At 42.4% G+C, this 21,783-nt stretch overlaps 1 protein-coding gene across 5 annotated transcripts in view; it reads right to left on the bottom strand.

Moving 5' to 3' along the window:
• The window catches only part of LOC132396489 (nipped-B-like protein), a 531,210-nt gene that overhangs the window by 110,560 nt on the left and 398,867 nt on the right, over positions 1-21,783 (bottom strand). For all 5 annotated transcript variants that reach the window (XM_059974034.1, XM_059974035.1, XM_059974036.1 and 2 more), the window contains 3 exons: positions 17,326-17,434; positions 9,111-9,247; positions 4,078-4,218 (listed from right to left, as the gene is read on the bottom strand). In XM_059974034.1, coding sequence (XP_059830017.1) covers positions 4,078-4,218; positions 9,111-9,247; positions 17,326-17,434 — 387 coding nt within the window. The remainder of the gene's footprint in view (positions 1-4,077; positions 4,219-9,110; positions 9,248-17,325; positions 17,435-21,783) is intronic.

Below are 21,783 nucleotides of genomic sequence, written 5' to 3'. Positions count from 1 at the left end.
AATCTGCCTGCTTATCTGCTCCTCAGTGTCCTGAGGGCTATTTGGGGACCTATAGACTACTCCCAGCACAGTGATTGATCCCTTCCTATTTCTGACTTCCACCCAGACTGACTCCTTGGACACTCCTTCTGCAGCGTCCTCCCTTTCTATAGCAGTGATACTATCCCTGACCAGCAATACCACCCCCCTCCTTTTCTACCTCCCACCCTATTCCTTTTAAAACACCTGAACCCCAGGACCTGCATCATCCAATCCTGCCCTTCCTCTAACCAAGTTTCAGTAACGGCCACAACATCGTAGTTCTACGTACTAATCCATGCTCTAAGTTCATCCTCCTCGTTCCTAATACTCCTAGCAATGAAATAGACACATTTCAACCCCTGTAACTGGCTACAATTATGTTTTGTCCCCTGCCTGTCCTTCCTCATCAACTCAGAACTCTTTAGCATCATGCCCTTGTCCTTCTAGCTTAATCCCTGCACTCACATTCTGATTCCCACCCCCTGCCAAACTTGTTTAAACCCTCCCCAACAGCTCTATCAAACCTGTCAGCCAGGATATTGGTCCCCTGGGATTCAAGTGCAACCTGTCCTTTTTGAACAGGTCACACCCGCCCCAAAAGAGGTCCCAATGATCCAGAAATCTGAATCCCTGCCCCCTGCTTCAATCCCTCAGCCATGCATTTATCTTCCACCTCATTCTATTCCTATTCTCACTGTCGTGTGGCACAGGCAGTAATCCCGAGATTACTACCTTTAAGATCCTGCTTTTCAACTTCCTTCCTAACTCCCTGTGGTCTTCTTTCAGGACCTCTTCCCTTTTCCTACCTATGTCATTGGTACCAATATGTACCACGACCTCTGGCTGTTCTCCTTTCCACCGCAGGATATCTTGGATGCAATCAGAAACATCCCGGACCCTGGCACCTGGGAGGCAAACCACCATTCGAGTTTCTTTCCTGCGTCCACAGAATTGCCTGTCTGAACCCCTGACTATAGAGTCCCCTATCATTACTGCCTTCCTCTTCCTTTCCCTACCCTTCTGAGCCACAGGACCAGACTCTGCACCAGAGGCTTGGCCACTGTTGCTTCCCCCAGGTAGACTGTCCCCCCCCCCCCCAACAGTACTCAAATAGGAGTACTTATTGTCAAGGGGTAAAGCCATAGGGGTACTCTCTACCACCTGACTCTTCCCCTTCCCCCTCCTGACTGTGACCCACTTGTCTATCTCCCGTGACCACCTGCCTATAACTCTTCTCTATCACCTCCTCACTCCCCCTGACCAGACAACGGTCATCGAGCTGCAGCTCCAGTTCCCTAACACGGTCCCTTAGGAATTGCATCTCGATGCACTGGGTGCAGATGTGGCCGTCCGGGACGCTGGGGGACTCCAAGACCTCCCACATCTGACACCAACCACAGAAAACTGGGCTCATACACATACTACCTCCTTTTGCAACCAACAACTGCCTCACCTTGTTCCATGGAGCCAAAGCCGTTTCACTCTGTTGCCTCTCACTCCGCTGCCCACTGGATATGGCTACCTTCTTTTTAAACTGTTTGCACTCAACTGGCTCATGTCACGCGCCTGCGCAGTCTGGCCTCTCTTTTCCCCCGAGAACTCAAAATGTCTTCTTACTGGAAATCCTTAGGTGCTTTCCCACTGCCTTCTTGTTCCGAATCAAAAGCTTCTGCAGATTCCTTGCTCTTTTTGGCATGATTGTTCCGAAGCAAACCATGAGCAACTGGTTCCAAAATGGAATCAGTGGCAGGAAGCAAAGGCACTGCATGAGCAATTCTTCTGTGAGTGGAGGGTTGTTCCACAAAGCTCAGTAACTGGCCCAATACTTTCCTTATATATATGAATAACTTAGACTAAAACATACATACATAAGAGAGGAGTAAGATGATGGTACAAAAGTTGGCCAGGTACAAAAGTTGGCCATGTACAAAGCAAGCTTAAAGGCTGATTTATACTTGTGCATAGGGGCTACACCACAGCCTGCGCCGTAACCCTGATTTTCACTTCTGTATCGCTCTATGCCGTAGCGAGTAAGTGTTGGTGTGCGCCAAAACGCTAGTTGTTGGTGAGGTTTCTATGTCACTGTGTTGAGTTTCTTCGTGAGAGACATGGACGAGGAAATGCATTTCAAACATTTTTGCATGTTGGCAGGTAGATTTGACAATTTGGTACATCTACTTCGCATCGGTATATGCACAGCCTACAGACATGGCAGAGAAGAAGCAACCAGAAATGCGTAGGAGGAAATGCGATGCTACCAAGCGGACCAATCACAGTTATTGCAATCTGCGTCGCCGCGATGCGTGAGCAACTTTTCTGGAGGTGCACGTCACCCTGTGTAGGGTACAGTGTAGGGTATGCGATACCTATGGCGTCGATGCAATGCACAAGTATAAATCAGGCTTTAGACCGCAGCAAGACAGAGACTGTTTCACTGGTTGAAACACGAAAACACACAGAAAATGAAATTTAATCTAGAGAAGCGCAAGATAATGCAACTTAGAATGTGCAAAAATGTAGAGGGATACAGCAGAGTACTCAGTGGGGTGGAGGAACAACACAATGGGACTTTGGATTATATGTCCACAGATTTTCAAAAGGCGTCAGAAAAAGGCCAACAACATCATGAAGGATCCCAGTCACCTTGCTCATGGACTGTTCATCCAGCTTACATCTGGAAGAAGGCTAGGTATTCATAAACAGTTAATTTCCCCAAGTAGTAAGGCTGATCAACACCTCCACCCACTAACTCCACCACTACTTTACTATTTCCTGTGTCACCTTATGTACAGCTTAGCACCACATCATGGACATAAAATCAAGCTATGTTATGTATCTGTATTTATTGCGTTTTTATTATTATTTGTTCTTTATTTTTATTTTACAATTTCTTTCTCCTTTATACGTTTGTATAGGAAATGATTTTAAACAACATTGAAAAGGTCAATAAAGTGGTTAACAAAGAATATGGGATGTTGCTCTTAATAGTTGAAGCAGGGCTTCCGCTGGAACTGTAAACCATTTCAAATACACTACAGCCTGAGTACTGTGTAGAGTTCCGGTCTGCACATAACAGGGTAGATGCGTTTCCACTGGGGTTGGCGCAGAAGAAATTTAAGAGGATGTAACAGGGGCTGAAACTTGTAGTTATGCTAAAGAATTAGACAGTTTTTTTGGGATAAGTAAAGGGTACAGAATTGTGAGAACTAGAGATGGCTAAAGGAAAGATGTAGTTCCTGCAGTAGGGAGATTTGTAAGCAAGGATAGCTACGATCTCAGTGAATGGAGCACCAGACTTGAAGAGCCTGCTGACCTAGTCCTGTTCCAATTTTCTTGTGAGGGCCCAGATTCTTCCCCTATCATAAATTTTCTATGATTCTAGCCCTTTGTTTTAAAGGTTTCATTTTTATTAAGATATACTTAAATAAAACAATAAAATTAATTTAAAATCTTTAAAATAAAAAGCATCAAAGTGCTTTGTTTCTCTTGAAGACTTAAGTATTTAGACTCTGTCTCAATTCCTACATCTTGCTAAAATTGCAGCTTTTAGTTTATACTAGCTCTCCATTATTCCTATACCACCTACATTTTTGAGGGTGAAATTTGACCTGTTTGCCTGATCTGAAATCAATGATCATGACAACTACACATACCCAAGTTTAGATCACTATCATTAAGAAAAAGTAGAGCAATCCTATTAAGCAAAGAGCCTCTTTCCAATCACTGACCATACAAAGACATCAGCCACTAGGCCAACTTTGCAAACACCAGCAAATCTCCTTCATTTCTCTAAAGTTACCTTCCAGTTCAGGCGCAGTACACTCTGAACTGCATTTGATCTCTCTTTTCATTTTTTACAGTGGTTGACCAACTTAGAAACAAGATTAAGCCATTCATCCTCTCATTATTGATAGGAATCTCAACTTCACAAAATATTTGCTTTGCAAGCTTTAGTACTCATGACTTGTATTAACTTCTGCAGTATAGCTCATCACATTGCAGAAACCAAATTTTGTAGTTCAAACCTGTTTACTTATATCCACCCTAGATTCTTACCGTCATTCCATGTTTGAGGATAAGTTTCATGAGGTCTTCCTCTATAGTGGCCAAGAAGGTCTCACTTGGATGCTCCATCAACGGAACAACTAGTTCCAAAATCTTTGCCACATTACAGATGACAAGGAAGTCACTCTGTGTCTAGAAATGAAAAGATCAAATAGGAAATAGAGAAGAACAACATATAACCATATATTTTTTCACCACCTTATCCAGCTTTCCACCAATTTTCATAGACCCTTGGATAGCAAGGAACATTGCAGCATGAAAACAGGTTCTTTTGGCCCATCTCATCCACAAAACCAAGGTATCTCATAGTTAGTCCCATTTACCTCCAAACCTTTCTTATCCATGTACCTGTACAAGTAGCTTTTTAAATATAATTGCAGCCAACCCTACCACGTCTCTGGTATCCCTTAGCCTCCTACATTCCAGGGGAAAAAACACAGCCTATCCAGTCTCTCTTTATAATTTGAGCCTTCAGTCCTGGTAACACCCTTGTGAACCTTTTCTGTACGCTTTTCTAATTTAGTGACATTTCTCATAGTTGGGAATCAGAACATATACAAATACTGCAAGTGAGCTCTCACCATCATTCTGCACAATGAAGGCAAGTTGCCAAATGCCTGCTTCACCAAGCTCCCTTTGTTCCTCAATACTCGACATTTGTTTGAGCTTAACTCTAAATGGCTCACCTCACACTCATTGGGATTAAATTCCACATACCACTGCACTGCCCACCTTACCAACAAATCGAGAATATCCTGTAGCCTTCTCTTTAATATCAACACCACCAATTTTTGCATTATCTGTAATCTTATTAGACCACAAGAGATAGGAGCAGAATTAGACTATTTGGTGCATCGAGTCTGCTCTGCACATCTCCTACCATTAAGCTAGCTGTGGATACTAACAGGATGTGGCCGAAAGTTGTTTCTCAGACTAGAGGCTGTGATTAGGGTTTGTGTCTCACGAATTGGTGCCAGTAACCTTGCAGATGACCCAAAATAGCTAGCTTAGTAGACAGTGAAGATTATCAAATATAACTGGGGATTTTGATTGGCTGAGCAAATAATGGCAAAGGAAGTTAAATATTGATCAGCGTGAAAGTCAAGTCAAAGTTTTACAGTGAATGAATGGTGTTAAACAGAAAGACCTGGAGTTCAAGTACACGGTTCCCTGATTGTGGAGTCACAGGTAGAAAGGGTGGTGAAGGTGGTTTCACAGTCACGGCATTGAGTATAAACATTGAAGGTCATGGCGAGGTTGTACTAGATCTGGTAAGGCCACATAAGTACTATGTTCAGTTTTGGTCAGCCTACTACAAAGAAGATATTGTTAAACTGGAAAAGAGTAAAGAAAAGATTTAAAGGATGTTGCCAGGATTTGAGCAACGAGTTAAAAGAGAGAGGTTGGACAGGCTAGGACTTTATTCTTTGAAGTGTAGGAAACAGTGATATTCTTATAGAAGTTTACAAATCATGAGGGGATTAGAAAGGATGCACGACTTTTTCACAGGGTTGGGGAAGAAAGAACTAGAGGACATAAGGTGCTAGAAGTGAGAGGGGAAGTTTTAATAGGAATTTGCAGGGCAACTTTTATTTTTACACATGCATGTGGAATGAGATGCCAGAAGAAGTGGTTGAGGCAGATACAGTTTTAAATGACAACTGGTCAGGTCCATGGATTGGAAAGGTTTTGAAGGTTAAGGGCCAAATGATGGCAAATGGGACTGGATATATAAGCGTTTGGATAGACAAGGACTGATTAAGGATAGTCAGCCTAGCTTTGTGTATGATAGGTCATGACAAACCAATTTTAAAATTTCAAGTAAGTTACCAGGAAAATGGATGAAGGCAGTGGATATTGTCTACATGGCACTTTACAAGGTCCCACATGGGAGGTTGGTCAAGAAGGTTCTGTCACACTGCGCTCAGGATCAGGTAATAAACTAGATTAGAAATTGGCTTTGTGGGAGAAGTCAGAGAGTGGCAGTAGATGGTTGCCTTTCTAACTGGAGTCCTGTGACTAGTGGCGTGCTGCAGGGGTTGGTGCTGGGTCCTTTGTTGCTCATAATCTCTATCAATCATCTGGATGATAATGTGAACTTGATCGTCAAATTTGCAGATGACACCAAGATTGGGAGTGTAGTGGACAGTGAGAAAGGCTATCATGGATTGCAAAGGGATTTGCATCAGCTGGAAAAATGACAGATGGAATTTAATGCAGACAGGTACAAGGTTTAGCATTTTGGTAGGACTAACCAGGGTGTGTGGTAGAACAAAGGAATCTGGTAATACAGGTCCAAAGTTCATTTAAAGTAATGTCACAGGTAAAGAAATCTTTTACCACATTGCCTTGAATAGGTTAGGACTGTATTTTTTAAGAACACAATAGATTGAGAGATTTGATAGAGGTATAGAATATTATAAGACGTATAGTTAGGGTAAATGCAATCAGCCTTTTCCCACTGAGGTTGGATAGACTACAACTAGAGGTCATAGGTTTAAAGGTGAAAGGTGAAAAGTTTAAATGGACCATGAGGGAAAACTTCTTCACTCAGAGGTTGATCCATTTTCCCTCTTAGCCCCAATCTCCTACTTTCTCCTTACATCCCTTCATGCAAAGATACAACACAGAAACCAACTTTAGACTACGAGATTATTCCTAATGGTCATCTTGAGCATCTGGAACCTGAACTCTTCTTACCATTCCCACACTGACCTACCTGTATTCAGCCTTCTCCATTGTTATAGCAAGGCCGAATGCATATTAGAAGAACATCTCATCTCCTGCTTAGGGAGCTTACAGGCCAATAGTATGAACATTGATTTTTCTAACTTTGGCTAATCAATACGAATTCCCATGTTTACCTTCCATGCAAACTCACCTGTTTCCTTTCCCATTTCTCCCACTGCTGCTCACCTGACTGCATCTGCCAGTCAATCCTCCTCATATGGTCCACTATAACCTATTAATCTTATGTACTGTTATATATTGGCCATCCTTCCTTTTCTCTCAAGTCCTGATCCAGCACCTCAACCTGAAATGTTGACTCTACAGCTGTTACTTGAACCACTAAGTCCTTCCAGCTTTTTGTTTGTTTTCTGCAATATCACTATTATGAATTAAATATGCCAATTTATAATGCACACAGGACAATTTACACAATTCCTGTTCTGAGCTGAATTACTGAAGACCTCATTGAAGTGCATGTAGACCACAGTAAGCATGCTGCCCTCATCAATACAGTGGATTCGGTTAATTGGGCCATCAGTGAAATCGACAGCCACTTATTTGGGACAGAAGACTTGTCAAACAGTTTCTAACTAGCATCAGTTGCGTGCACTTGTGCAGCCATTAGTCACTACACTGTGCCTAAAGAGAACCATTTTTAAACAGTGTCTGTTGCGTGTGTTTCTGATCAAAAAGCACTGATTTTTGTCACTAATAGTTAACTACGGTTTAAAGTATTCAGGCTTGGAGATGCCAGAAAGGGCCAGAAGTGAAAATTACATGATTTCAGTATTTCAACAAGTTATGAACTACAAAGAATTCGAAAGTCTAGACAATCATCTTGATATGACAATGAAAATGAAGATTTGGAGGATGCAATCATCGAAGGCATTATATGAGAACAGTTTATTATCTACACTATGAGGCACTGGGTTTCTGTGCTGATTTTGTTCATTTCCAGTCAATAAAAGAACATGGAAGCGCACACTGCATGAATTCCTCCATTGATAACTATCAGAAACATACAGTTTTATAGCAATGTAGTAATATTGGTAGTGTTCTGATTTGTTCTGTATTCATTTAAATATATAATTTTTACTGTTAAGCGGTACTTTGTCTTATAAACTTTTCTCAGGCACTATATCTTTCTTTCAGTTCTTTGTCTTTTTTTATACACCTTTTTAATCATTTCCTTGTGACTTCAGCTACATGGGGGAGCCACTTAATTGGGCCAAAATGTACTGGTCCTGATGCGACCCAATTAACCACTGTATATTTGAAAAATTTAATCAAATGGACAGACAGGATCTTTCCTAACACAGATACGCTGGCCATCATCTATTAATATGCTTGTTCTAAATGCAGACCGACTCATTGCTCAGAAACCCCCCCCCCCCCAAATAATATCTTCCAGTAAGATGGCAATGCGTGTAAATACAGCGGCCTCTCAGGGACCAACTAAAGGTGCTGTTTTCTTTGTAAAATTTGTTTTTTTAATAATGCAAAGACAATTTGACTCCAAGAATATCAAGGATTGCAAGGCTGCTCGTTGATTGGAGTAGCTGGACTGCTGTCAGCATCTGAGCCAGCTGAGGTGTCAAAAGGGGCTGGCAGAAGTGTCAAAGGGGCCAGCTCTGACGTTGGAGAAAGAGTCTGCTGAGGTGTCAAGGAGCTTGTCGGAATATCAGGAAAGGAGACAGTCAGGATATTGGAGGAGCCAGTTTAGGTATGGAAAGGCTGAGCTAGCTGCAGACTATGTAGCTGCCTGCTACCTGGAAGCATCGCAGTTGGTGCAGTGTTACCCTGGGAGATTGTCTTGGACGTTTCATTTGACTCTGTTGCACAGTGATAATTTAAGTTGCCACAGGCCTGTTATCCTTGTCTGGTAGAGGGACAGTTGTGTAGCCTAAGTTGTAGTGAGGACTAGCCCTCAAGCTTCAGGCTTGCCTGCTGCTGCAGACCAGATGAGATGGTGTCGGTGCTGGGCTGGGGCCTGGCCGCTCCATTCATTGCTGCCCTCTGGTGTTCAAACGGTGGAATGACAGCCTCCGCACACCGCTGGGACTGACCAACTGATTGCCGGACATTGTTGCTCAGGTTCTTGAACTATATATGTTTTTTTTCCCTTGAGTGAACATGCTTCTTTGCCCACTATTTTTAATTATATTACTTGCCATTTTGATGTTTGCACCTTGGTCCCAAAGGAACGCAGTCTCGTTCAGCTGCATCAATGTATGATTTGAACAATAATTAAACTTGATTTGATTTGATTGCTGCCACTGAGGTTAGATACTTACATTGCACTTTGTGGTAAGATATGGCTGCAGTGTCATTGCATGTTTCACCATCAGATGAGGCTGGATTTTGCTGAACAGGTATAAGGTGATTAAGCAGGCTACCAGACAGTTGGTATTCATGCCTTTACTATCTGAATCTGAAGGGAGAAACAAACTGGAGTTAACCATCATAACCAAAGCATCTGGAAGAAACAGACTGCCTTTTGAGGAGACAAGAGAGCAGCAGTGTTCTTAACAATTAAAAAAATAAAATGATCTCAAGTTAAACTCTCTAATTCTGAGAGAGGAGCTGTAATGATACCATGTGGTTATCTCTTGTAATTGGAGAGTTTGGAACTAAACATTCCACCTGTAACTTTGTTTGCTGAGGACTACACCTGTTTGAAAGTGTGACCAGTTACAGGTCCCGACAAACATAACTGAGAAACTGGTGCTGGGGTTGAATATACTTTGCACCATCCTGGATACTGAGAGCATCAAAGGCAAGAATTTTATTAGCAAGTTTAGTAAATTGATTTGATTTGGTTTGGTTTGGTTTATTAATGAAGTGATCAAACCCAAGAAGCAGGAGGAAGATAGATGGGTTTAACTGGAAAGATAGAGGGAGCAGGCAGTCAGAGCAGGATTGCCAGGATCATTCCCCCTCAGCAACATGTTTGGATAGTGTGGTGAACTACATACACCTGTCTGGACACGCACCCCCCCCCCCCCCCCCCCCCCGCTCATGTGGCTCCTCCCACAGACCCCGGTATAAAGGCGATTGGAGCCACAGACCCTTCCTCAGAATCCAGGATGTTGTATGATGGTCACTTGCTGCTTGTGCTTTCTTCCAGCCAATAAAAGCCTACCTTAACCCACATCTCAGAGTTATTGATGGTGCATCAGATAGGATACATGGATAGTAGATGGACACAGTGCAGGTTGATGGGAGAAGGCAGCTTAAGTGGTTTCGGAATGGACTAGATCGGCTGAAGGGCTCGTTTCTGTGCTGTATTTCTCTATGACTCTACATGTCATTGGACACTTTGGAGAGATGACCTCTCAGTGCATGGCAGCAGCACCCAGGTTGGTGGCACAGTACCAGCTCTGAGGGTCAGCAGGAACTGGCAAAAACAAACCAATAGTGACATGAGACTTGATACTAAATTGACTGACAAAAGATTCTGTGGTCATAAAGGAGATGCCAGGATGGTATGTTGCTTCCCAGGTGTCAGGATCAGGGATGAACGGCCTGATCTTATGTAAACTGTTCTATGTTCCAAACCCACTTGCCTGTGTTTGGCTCACACACCACTAAACATCTTCATGAATGAGTAGGACCAAGAATAGGGAAAAGGCTTGACAGGAGTCAAATGAAACGCAGTCCCTATTTTGAGGCAGTAGATAATCAGCACTGTCTGCCATTAGAAATATTCAACAAGGTACAGAGGTAATATTGAGCAAAATAAAAGTGATATAAAGGTGATACAACTACTTCAGTTGAACAAAGAACACTACAGCACAGTAAAGGCCTTTTGGTCAACAACGTTATGCTGACCTTATAATTTACTCAATCTAACCTTTTCCTGCTGCATAACCCTCCATTTTTTTGTATCATCCATGTGCCTATTTAAGAATTACTTTAATACCCACACACCTATTACTCTGTGTAAAACATTTACTGCTGATACCCCCAGTCACCTTAAAATTATGTCTCTATGCATTAAACATTTCCACCTTTAGAAAGAGCCTTTGTATATCCACTTAATCTATGCCTCTGTTCATTTTGTACCAATCTTAAGTCACCTCTTAGCCTCCTTCACTCTAAAGAGAAAAGCCAACTTATCCTCGTAAGTGGGTGGACCATGGAATGAGTGAATTTGGATATCATGGAAGGTTGGAATCTTCTGAATCATGAAAGGAGCTTTGCATTGAAGGAAAGGTGGCTCAAAACATTCTGGAAAATTATTGAAAACCATGGGTCTCTGATGTTGTTCTCAACATTTGCAAACAGGTCTGCTAATTCACTATGCAATAACTGCAAATATTAAAATAGATCACAATAAATTAATTTTAGCACTAACTATCATTAAGCAAGTATTCAAGGAAAATGGTCATGATATAATCAGTAAGAGCAGATGCTGAAGAAAACAATTCTACAGATGAAGTATGAAAGGAACAAACCCAGCATAAAACCCTGAGTTTTAAATTGGAGTCTGGCAAATTACAAGGGCATTAAGTAGGAACTAAGAAGAGTTAACTGGGAACACTGTTTCTCTGGACAGGTGGAGAGTGTTTAAAGATTAATTGCACTTGCACAGTAATACAGTAAAGGTTATGTTCCTGTTAAAAGGAAGGATGGGCTGGAAAGATAAGAGAACCCTGGATATCCAGAGAGGTGATGAATTAATCAAGAAGAAAAAAGAAATGTACAGCTTTGGAAGCCAGGATCAAATAGAGTACATAAGGAGCATAAAGAAGACAGAAAAGAACTGAAGGAAATTAGGAGGGGCCATGAAGAGTATTTGGCAAGCAGGATTAAAGGTGAATCCCAAGGTATTTTATACATTTATCAAGAGTAAAAGCGTAACTAGGGAGATGGTGGGGCTACTCAAGGATAATGGGGGGAAACATTTGCTTGGATGCACAGAACGTGAGTGAAGTACTTAATGAGTACTTTGCTTCTGTACTTACCAAGGAAAAGGATATGGAGGACCCAGAGATCAGTGCTGAGTGTATAAATATGTCATTTTGACGCTGAGGAGGAGTAAGTATTGGGCCTTCTAATGAGTGGCTGAGTCCCTAGGGCCTGATGGGATTTACTCCAGATTATTGAAGGAGGCAAGAGAAAAGATTGCTGGGGCCTTGACCAGTATGTTCAAGTCCTCTCTCAACACAGGCAAAGTCCATGAGGATGGGTGAGCGGCTAATGCTGTACCTCTGTTTAAAAAGGGAACAAGGGAAAACCTTGGGAACTGTAGACCGGTGAGTTTCATGTCAATTGTAGGGAAATTGTTGGAAAACATTTTTAGCAATAGGATATAACCCATGGCCTAACTACAGAGAACCAATATGGTTTTATGCAGGGCAGGTCATGTCTTACCAACTTGCTTTGAGTCCTTTGACAGGCGATGAAAGAGACTGATAACGTAAGGCTATGGATGTTGTCTACGTGGATTTTAGTAAGGTGTCTGACAAAGTCCCTCATGGGAGGCTAATCCAGAAGATTAAGATGCATAGAGTCCGAGGCAAATTGACTGGATTCTGAACTGTTTTGTTCATTGAAGACAGAGGATTTAAAGGGCTTATTTGAGCTGGAGATCTGTAATTAATGGAGCAAACACGAGGAAATCTGCAGATGCTGGATATTCAAACAACACACACAAAGTGCTGGTGGAACGCAGCAGGTCAGGCAGCATCTATAGGGAGAAGTGCTGTCGACGTTTCGGGCCAAGACCCTTCGTCAGGACTAACTGAAAGATAGTAAGAGATTTGAAAGTGGGGGGGAGGGGAAATCTGAAATGATAGGAGAAGATAGGAGGGGGAGGGGTGAAGCTAAGAGCTGGAAAGGTGATTGGCAAAAGGGATATACAGCTGGAGAAGGGAAAGGATCATGGAACAGGAGGCCTAGGGAGAAAGTAAAAGGGAAGAGGAGCACCATAGGGAGATGAAGAACAGGCAAGGAGTGATTGTGAGAGGAGCAGAGAGGAAAAAAAAGGGGAGAGAGAAAAAAGGGGGGGAATAAATAAGGGATGGGGTAAGAAGGGAAGGAGGGGCATTAACGGAAGTTAGAGAAATCATTGTTCATGCCATCAGCTTGGAGGTTACCCAGATGGAATATAAGGTGTTGTTCCTCCAACCTGAGTGTGGCTTCATCTTGACAGTAGAGGAAGCCATGGATAGACACACCAGAATGGGAATGGGAATTCCTTGCCTGTTCTCCATCTCTCTCTGGTGCTCCCCTCCCCCTTTCTTTCTCCTTAGGCCTCCCGTCCCATGATCTGTACTGGGACCTCTGCTGCTTTTGATGTACAGTTGCAAGAAAAAGCTTGCAAGCCCTTTGCAATTACCTGATCTTCAGCATTACTCACTCATAAAAGTGGTCTTATCTTTCATCTAAGTCATAAAAATAGATGAACACAATTTGCCTAAACTAATAACACACAAACAATTGAACTTCTCGTCAATACTGAGTATACCTTTTAAACAATCACAGACAAGGTTCAAAAAATTTTGTGAACCTCTGGGGTAATACCTTCTACAAAAGCTATTTGGAGTCAGGTGTTCCAATCAATGAGGTGAGATTGGAGGTGTGGGTTGTAGAGGTGTCCTGCCCTATAATAAAGACACACAAAGTCAGGTACTGACAGAGGCAACTCTTCTCAAGAAAGATCTGTTTACGTGCACCGTGCCTCGACCAAAACAGCTTTCAGAGGACCTTGGAAGAAGGGACAAGGCGAAGTCCAGATGGTACTAAATGGCGACTCCTTTGCTTACATCTGGAAAATATCTCTTATTTCCCATTCCCTTTTCGAGGTGTGGAGTTCTTTTGAAGACCCTGACCTGGAGATACATTCTGACTTTGGTTCTTTGCGGAAAAGGCACCTGCTCTCAGGGCCTCGTGACCGGCTTTTTTTATATCCCAAGGATGTGGCCTGGAAGAGGAGTGCACCTTCGGTGTTCTGGGATTTTGTGGCTCTGGGGACGTGCTGATTCTAGGCCAGTGCCCCTAACTGAAGCACCGCGGGAGAACACAGAACATCGGAAGCAGCGAGTTACCTGCTGGGGGTTGGTTGTGTGTCGAGACAGCAGCATGTTTTTGGGGTTTTCTGGGCGCAGAGCTTGGAAAATGCAACTTCTTAACATTGTAAATCAGCGAGTTGTTTGTTATGTCTCCTCTCTTGCTGTGAAATGAGGACACCTTTTTTCCCCTTATTAGGGAGAGAGGGGAAGAGGAGGATGGGGAGGAGAGAGAGAGAGATGGAGGGGGAGAGGGAGAGGGAGCAGGGGGGAGGGGGAGGGGGTGAGTGAGAGGGAACGCGAGCCAGCCAGCCAGCCTGTGGCACGTTGAATTATCGGGTGAACAAGTAATTTTTGGAGTACCGCAAGTCTGTGGCTTTACTGATGCATTGCTGCATGCTTGAGTGCTCAGTGGAGGCTGCTGATGCTTTTTTGATGGAGGGGGAGTTGGGGGAGCACTTTGGGGTTCTAAAGTTTTAACTGTCATTCATTCTTCGGGGCACTCCTCTGTTTTTGTGGATGTCTATGAAGAAAAAGAATTTCAGGATGTATCTTGTATACATTTCTCTGACATTAAATGTACCTACTGGATTGTAGAGGAGCATCAAACTGGAAAAGGCTACAAAAGCATTTCTAAAGACTTGAGAGTTCATCAGTCCACAGTAAGAGAAAATGACCAGAAATGGTGGAAATCCAGTACTGTTGCCACTCTCTCTAGGAGTGGGCACCCCGCAAACATAAGCACAACATGCAATGCTGAAGTTTGGTGGAAAAAAAACCCAAGGGCAACAGCAGAAATCTCTAGAACTTGCTACAGTCTCTGTCCATGGAAGGACACCGTGGAGGAAACCAGTGCTCTCCAAGAAAAAATATTGCTGCATGTCTCAAGTTTGCAAAAGGCCATCAGAACGTTCCACAACACATCTGGGATAATGTTCTACGGACAAAAGTTTAACTTCTTGCCAGAAATACCCACCACTATGTTTGGAGGAAAAAAGGTACTGTATACCAACAACAAAACCTCATCCTGACTGTGAAGCATGGTGGAAGGAGCATCATGCTTTGAGATTGCTTTGCTGCCTCAGGGCCTAGACAGCTTGCAATCATTGAGGGAACAATGGATTCAAAATTGTATCAAGATATTTTACAGGAGAATGTCAGGGTAGCAGTCCATCATATGAAGGTTAATAGAAGTTGGATGATGCAACAAGACAATGATCTGAAACATAAGAGTAAGTCAACAATAGAATGCGTTAAAAATTAGAATATTTGTGCTTTGGAATGGCCAAGTCAGAGTCCAGTCCTTAACCCAACTGAGATGCTATAGCATGATGTGAAGAGGACTGTTCATGTTTTGGAGATGCCAGGGTTAAGTTTTTTACTCAGAGAGTGGTGAGTGCATGGAATGGGCTGCCAGCAACGGTGGAGGAGGTGGATATGATAGGGTCTTTTAAGAGGCTTTTAGATAGGTACATGGAGCTTAGTAAAATAGCCTAGTAATTTCTAAGATAGGGATGTGTTCAGCACAACTTTGTGGGCAGAAGGGCCTGTATTGTGCTGTAGGTTTTCTATGTTTCTATGCAAGATACCCCAGAAATATTGATTCTGTTTTGTATGGAGGAAAATTCCTCCTCAACATTGTGCAAGTCTGATCAGCAGCTACAGGAAACATTTGATGGAAATTATTGCTACTAAAGGGGGTTCTACCAGTTATTAAATGCAAAGGTTCATGTACTTTTTCCCAGCCTGGACTGTGAATGATTAAACAATGCTCAATAAAGACATGAGACAATTGTTTGTGTGTAATTAATTCAAACAGATCGTGTTTGGCTATTATTGTGACTTAGATGAAGATCAGACCACATCTTATGAATAATTAATGCAGAAAGCCAGGTAATTGCAAAGGGTTCACAAACTTCTTTTTCTGTATATAAATGACCTAAATGAAAATGTGGATGGGTTAAAAAGTTTGCAGATTTTATCAAGACTGGGAGTTGTGGATAATGTAGAAGATTGGCAAAAAATACAGCACAATATAGATCAGTTGCAGACATGGACAGAGAAATGGCAGATGGAGTTTAACCCAGATAAATGTGAGGTGCTGCAACTTGTTATGACAAATGCAATGAAACAGTACACTGTTAAGGGCAAGATCCTGAACAGTGCTGCTGAGCAGAGAGATCTTGGGATCAAACTTTCTAGCTCCTTGAAATTGGTTACACAGGTCTATAACATAGTTAAGAAGGCTAATGGAAAGCTCATTTTCATTAGTCGAGCCATTGAGTTTAAAAGTCAAGAGGTTATGTCACATCTGGAGTACTGCATACAGTTCTGGTGCCTCACTATAGGGAGAATGCTGAGGGTATGGTGAGAGTGCAGAAGAGGTTTACTAGGATGCTGCCTGGTTCAAAGGCATGTACTTTTATGAGAGGCTGTATAAACCTGGGTTGTTTTCTCTGGAGTGCCAGAGGCTGACGGAAGATCTGATTGAGGATTACAGGTGGCCCCCGTTTTTCGAACGTTCGCTTTACAATAGCTCGCTGTTACGAAAGACCTACATTAGTACCTGTTTTCACTAACCAAGGAGGATTTTCGCTTTTACGAAAAAAAGACACCTGGTTTATACGTGTGTTTACTCCGAGAAAGACTACCATGACCATGAAACCTTGTGCAGGCAGTTGTGTGCGCATGTGTGTACGTGCCGGTTTTTTTCCCCAAATCGATTTTGGCTCACTGTCTTCCCGATTTTGAATAAGTGAAACTACACCGTAATACAATATTTGTACTTTATATAGCTGTGTCTTTATCATATCATTCCTGCTTTTAAAATATGTTCGAGTTATTTTAGGTTTTATGTGCTATTTGGTATGATTTGATAGATTATTTTTTGGGTCTGGGAACACTCAAAAATTTTTCCCATATAAATTAATGGTAATTGCTTCTTGGCTTTACGACATTTCGGCTTAAAAACGGTTTCATGGAAATGCTCTACCTTCGGATAACGGGGGAAACCTGTATAAGATTATGAGAGGCATAGATAGAGTAGACAGGGAATATTTGTTCCCCAGGGTTGAAATGTCTAAAATCAAAGGGCATGCATTGAAGGTGAGAGGTGGTAGGTTCAAGGGGGATGTGAGGGACAAGTTTTTTTTAACTCTCATAAATGCCTGGAATGCACAGCCTGGTATAGTGGTAGAGCCGAATACATTAGGGGGCTTTTAACAGACAAATGGATAGACACATGGATGACAGGAAGCTGGAGGGATATAGAGATTGTGTAGGTAGGAGTGATTAATGTTTAAGTGTTTTTGATTTGCCTTTTAGCTGGTTTGGCATGACATTGTGCACCAAATGGCCTGTTCCTGTGCTGTACCATTCTATATTCTAAAATTTACAACAGAACATAGAGCAATACAGGCCCTTCAGTACACGATGTTCTGATGACCCTTTAACCTTCTCCAAGATCAATCTAACCCTTCCCTCCCACAAAAGTTACCTGCTAATGACTCTTCATATTTCAGAATGTGTTCTACTAGATTATCCACTATCTGGATGCAGGCTTTCTTCACAGGCTTGTATGAGGCATCTTCCTCAGTCTTCAACAGCTGAAAGCACGAAGCAAAATGTGTTTAGTGTATTTCACTATCCAAAGCTCACCCAAATTTCAATGCACATAAACACTGGGGTATAGATAAGGTAAACATAAGCAGGTTTTTCCTAGAATTAGAGGCCATAGGTTAAGGGTGAAAGGTAAAATATTTAAAGGGAACCTGTTGGGAGAGCTTCCTCATTCAAGGCGGTGAGAGTGCTGAATAAACTGTCAGTGGAAATGGTGGATGCTGGTTCAATTTTAACATTTATGAGAAGTTTGGGTAAGTACATAGACGGAAGGAGTATGAAAGTTATTGTGCGGGTTAATGAGACAAAGTAGATTAACAGATTGGTGTGGACTAAGTGGGCCGGAGGGCCCGTTTTTGTGCTGTAGTACTCTACAATTCTAAATACATCACCTAAAAGCACATTGTAGCTGGTTATTTGCCTTCTTCAACGTACTCTTTGTGATGTATATAAATAACTTGGATGAAAATGTAGATGGGTTAGTAAGTTTGCTGATAATACGAAGATTGGTGGTGTAGTGCATAGGGTAGAAGACTGGCAAAGAATACAATGGGATATAGGATCAGTTGCAGATCTAGTTAGGCTGTATCTGGAGTATTACATTCAATTCTGGTCACCCCATTGTAGGAAGGATGTCGAGACTTTGGAGAGGATGAAGAAGAGGTTTACCAGAACGTTGCCTGCATTAGAAGGCATGTGCTATAAGGAGAGGCTGGACAAATTTGGGTTTTCTCTGGAGCAGTTGAGGCTAAGGGGAGATCTGATAAAAGGCATTCCATGGGCAAACTGATTTTGAACATATACAGCCAAGTTTTTATGGATCCATGCCTCATAACCTTCTGAATGGGCCTACCATGGGGTACCTTGTCAAGTGTCATACTAAAATCCCTGTATGCTATATTCACCACTCTACCTTCAATTTGGTTTGTCACCTTGGAAAAACTCAATTATACTCATATGTTCATTATGCACAACCTGGCCTTTATATTGATAATCCATAATCAGACTATGCTTCTCCAAATGCTCATAAATCCTGCTGACAATACTCTGAGTGTGGATTGACTAGTGTCTTATAAAGACTCAGCATCGTCTCCTTGTTTTTATATTCTGTTCCCCTTGAAATAAATGCCAACATTGCATTTGCCTTCTTTACCATGCTCAACCTGTGAATTAACCTTCTGGGAGTCTTGCATGAGGACTCTTAAGACCTTCTGCACCTCTGATACTTGAACCTTCTCCCCATTTAGATAATCTGCACTATACAAGATATTAAGAGGAATAGGTAAAGTGGACAGCCAGTGCCTCTTCCCCAAGGCAACACTGCTCAATACAAGAGGACGTGGCTTTAAGGTAAGGGGAGGAAAGTTCAAGGGGGATATTAGAGGAAGGTTTTTAACTCAGAGTGGTTGGTGCGTGGAATGCACTGCCTGAGTCAGTGGTGGAGGCAGATACACTAGCCAAGTTTAAGAGACTACTAGATAGGTATATGGAGGAATTTAAGGTGGGGGGTTATATGGGGGAGGGGCAGGGTTTAAGGTTTGGCACAACATTGTGGGCCGAATGGCCTGTACTGTGCTGTATTGTTCTTTGTTATTTATTGCTCCTTTTACCAAAATGCATTATCATACATTTCCCAACACTGCATTCCATCTGCTATTTTTCTGCCCGTTTTTCCAATTTGTCTAAGTCCTGCTACAATTGGATTGCTTCCTCAGCTCTACCTACCACTCCAGCTATGTTCATATCATCTGCAAACTTTGCCACAAAATCATCGATTCCATTATCTAAATCACTGAAAAATAATATGAAAAATACTGGTGTCAATACTGACCCCTGAGGTGCCACTAGTCACTGGCAGCCAACCAGAAAAGGCCCCTTTTATTCCCACTCGCTGCCTCCTGCCTATCCATGCCAGTATCTTTCCTGTAATGCCACAGGATTTTATCTTGTTAAGCAGCCTCATGTGTGGCAGCTTATCAAATGCCAGAAAGTCTACTCATTGCTGTTCTGCCGTCATCCCTGCTAGTGTCCCCTTCCAATCAACTTTGGCCAGCTCCTCTCTCATGCCTCTGTAATTCCCTTTACTCCATTGTAAAAGTGATTTATCTGACTTCATCTTCTCCCTCTCAAACTGTAGGGTGAATTCTATCATATTACGATCACTGCCTCCTAAATCTTCCTTTCCCCTAAGCTCCCTAATCAAATCCAGTTCATTACACTGCACCCAATCCTGAATTGCCGTTCCCCAAGTGGGCTCAAACCCATGCTGCACTAAAAATGCATTTTGTAGTAATTCTACAAATTCCCTCTTGGGATCCAGCACCAACCTGATATTCCCAATCCACCTGCGTATTGAAATCCTCCATGACTACAATAACATTGCCCATATCACACACCTTTTCTACTTCCAGTTGAAATTTATATCCCACATCCCGGCTACTGATCAGGGTCCTGTATATAACTCCCATGATGGTCTTTTACCTTGTAATTTCTTAATTCTACCTGCAAGGATTCTGTATCTTCCAATTCTAAGAGACTTCTTTCTAAGAATTTGATTTCTTTTTCACCAATGGAAACATCCCATCCCCTCTGCCTACTTGCCTGTCCTTTTAATACATGTATTCTTGAATGTTAAGCTCCCAACTATGAATTTCTTTCAGCCATGAGTCAGTAATTCCTACAACTTCATACCTGCCAATCTATAACTGCGCTATAATATCATCTACCTTATTCCGTAAATTATGTGCTGTGACGAGATCCTAAGGTTTATTCAATATGGAGTTGCCTTTAAAAAGAGAGTGTGTGCACTGATTCAGAGAGAGCGCGAGAGCACCGAACGGCTCATGAGTTGCCATGATTACGGAAGGGCGGAGCTATATAATGGACAGCTGGCTTTTCAGACAGACGCACGGGAGACACAGAAGAAACAGACACTGGATGAGCCTTGAGTGCCCACGAAAGGGTGGGTTTTGCTCGCAGTGTGGTAAAGTGAGTGACCAGTGGAAAGCTATCGGTGTGTTTAACCTTTGCCTGGGTTGACAGTTTTACCACATGAAGACAGTACCCTTTTGTGAGGTCACAGTCGATGACCTTAACAGAACTTTGGAGGACAACGTGGGAAGAATCGATGGCATCAGCTTACTTGGAAAACAAATCACCTCTCTCTCTCTCCTCAATATCACAAACTGAACTGACTTCATTCCTATACCACTGTAAGACTGTATCACTTACTACCTAAACTTGAATGAGTTTGAGAATATGCTTATATATGCCTAACACCGTTAATCCTTGGTTTATCTGGTTTTAAGTTTACTATTATTGGTAGGTACTAAATAAATACTGTTTAGTTTATAGCAAAACAAGACTCCAGGTGTGTTCCATTTCTGCTGGTTCTTTTAACCCGTTACAGGGTACGTAACAGTGCATTAAAATATAACAACTTCAATCCTGTATTCATCTCCCATTTTGATTTTTCCCAATGTTACATTTCACCTCATTCCACTGTACGCAATTTTGCCTTGTCATCTACATATCCATCCTCACACTCTCACTACACACTGCTGCAACTTGTATACCAACTGCCCCAATTTTAGTCCTATCACTCCAATTCTCATACCCCCGCCAATTTAAATATGCCCCAACAGCTCCAGCAAGGATATTGTTCGTCCTCGGGTTCAGGTATAAACTGTCCTTTTTGTAAAGGTCATAGCTTCCCTAGAAGAGATCCCAATGATTGAGAAACCCGAAAACCTTCCCCTTGCACCACCTCCTCATCTGTACAATCACCTTATTCCTGCACTTGACTAGTATGTGGAATTGGGTGTAATCCGACCTTGGAGGTCCTGTTCTTCAGCTCCCTAGGACCTCTTCCTCCTTTCTACCTATGTCACTAGTGCCACTGTGCATCTCTACTCTGCCTGCTCACCCTCCCTTTTGAGAACCTTCTGCAGCCACTCCGAGACATCCTGGACACTGCATCTGGGAGGCAACACACCACCTTGGCTTCCCTTTCTTGGCCACAGAACCTCCTGTCTGTCCCCCTAACTAACGAGTCTAACCTCGAAATGTGTAGCACATTAGCCTGTTCCATGCAATGGTCACATCAAGTTGCTTCTCTCTGGTGAACACCGAAAAGAAGTATTTATTATGAAAATAAAAATGTTTCTATAAATTGGAGAATTTTGAATGAAGGGGTTTACAGTTAAAAGATTAGTGAGTGGTCATTTAAAACTGAGGTGTTCAGGTACTTACTTTTGCACACGGCAGTGAATTTCTGAAATTCTCTCCCCGCACCCCCCCCCCAACCCGGAAGTTGAGAAGACTACATCAGAATGGC

Source organism: Hypanus sabinus, chromosome 7 (genome assembly GCF_030144855.1).
Source record: "Hypanus sabinus isolate sHypSab1 chromosome 7, sHypSab1.hap1, whole genome shotgun sequence".
Lineage (NCBI taxonomy): Eukaryota > Metazoa > Chordata > Chondrichthyes > Myliobatiformes > Dasyatidae > Hypanus > Hypanus sabinus.
The sequence above is the reverse complement of the archived record's forward strand: the minus strand, read 5'-3'. Positions and strand labels throughout refer to the sequence as shown.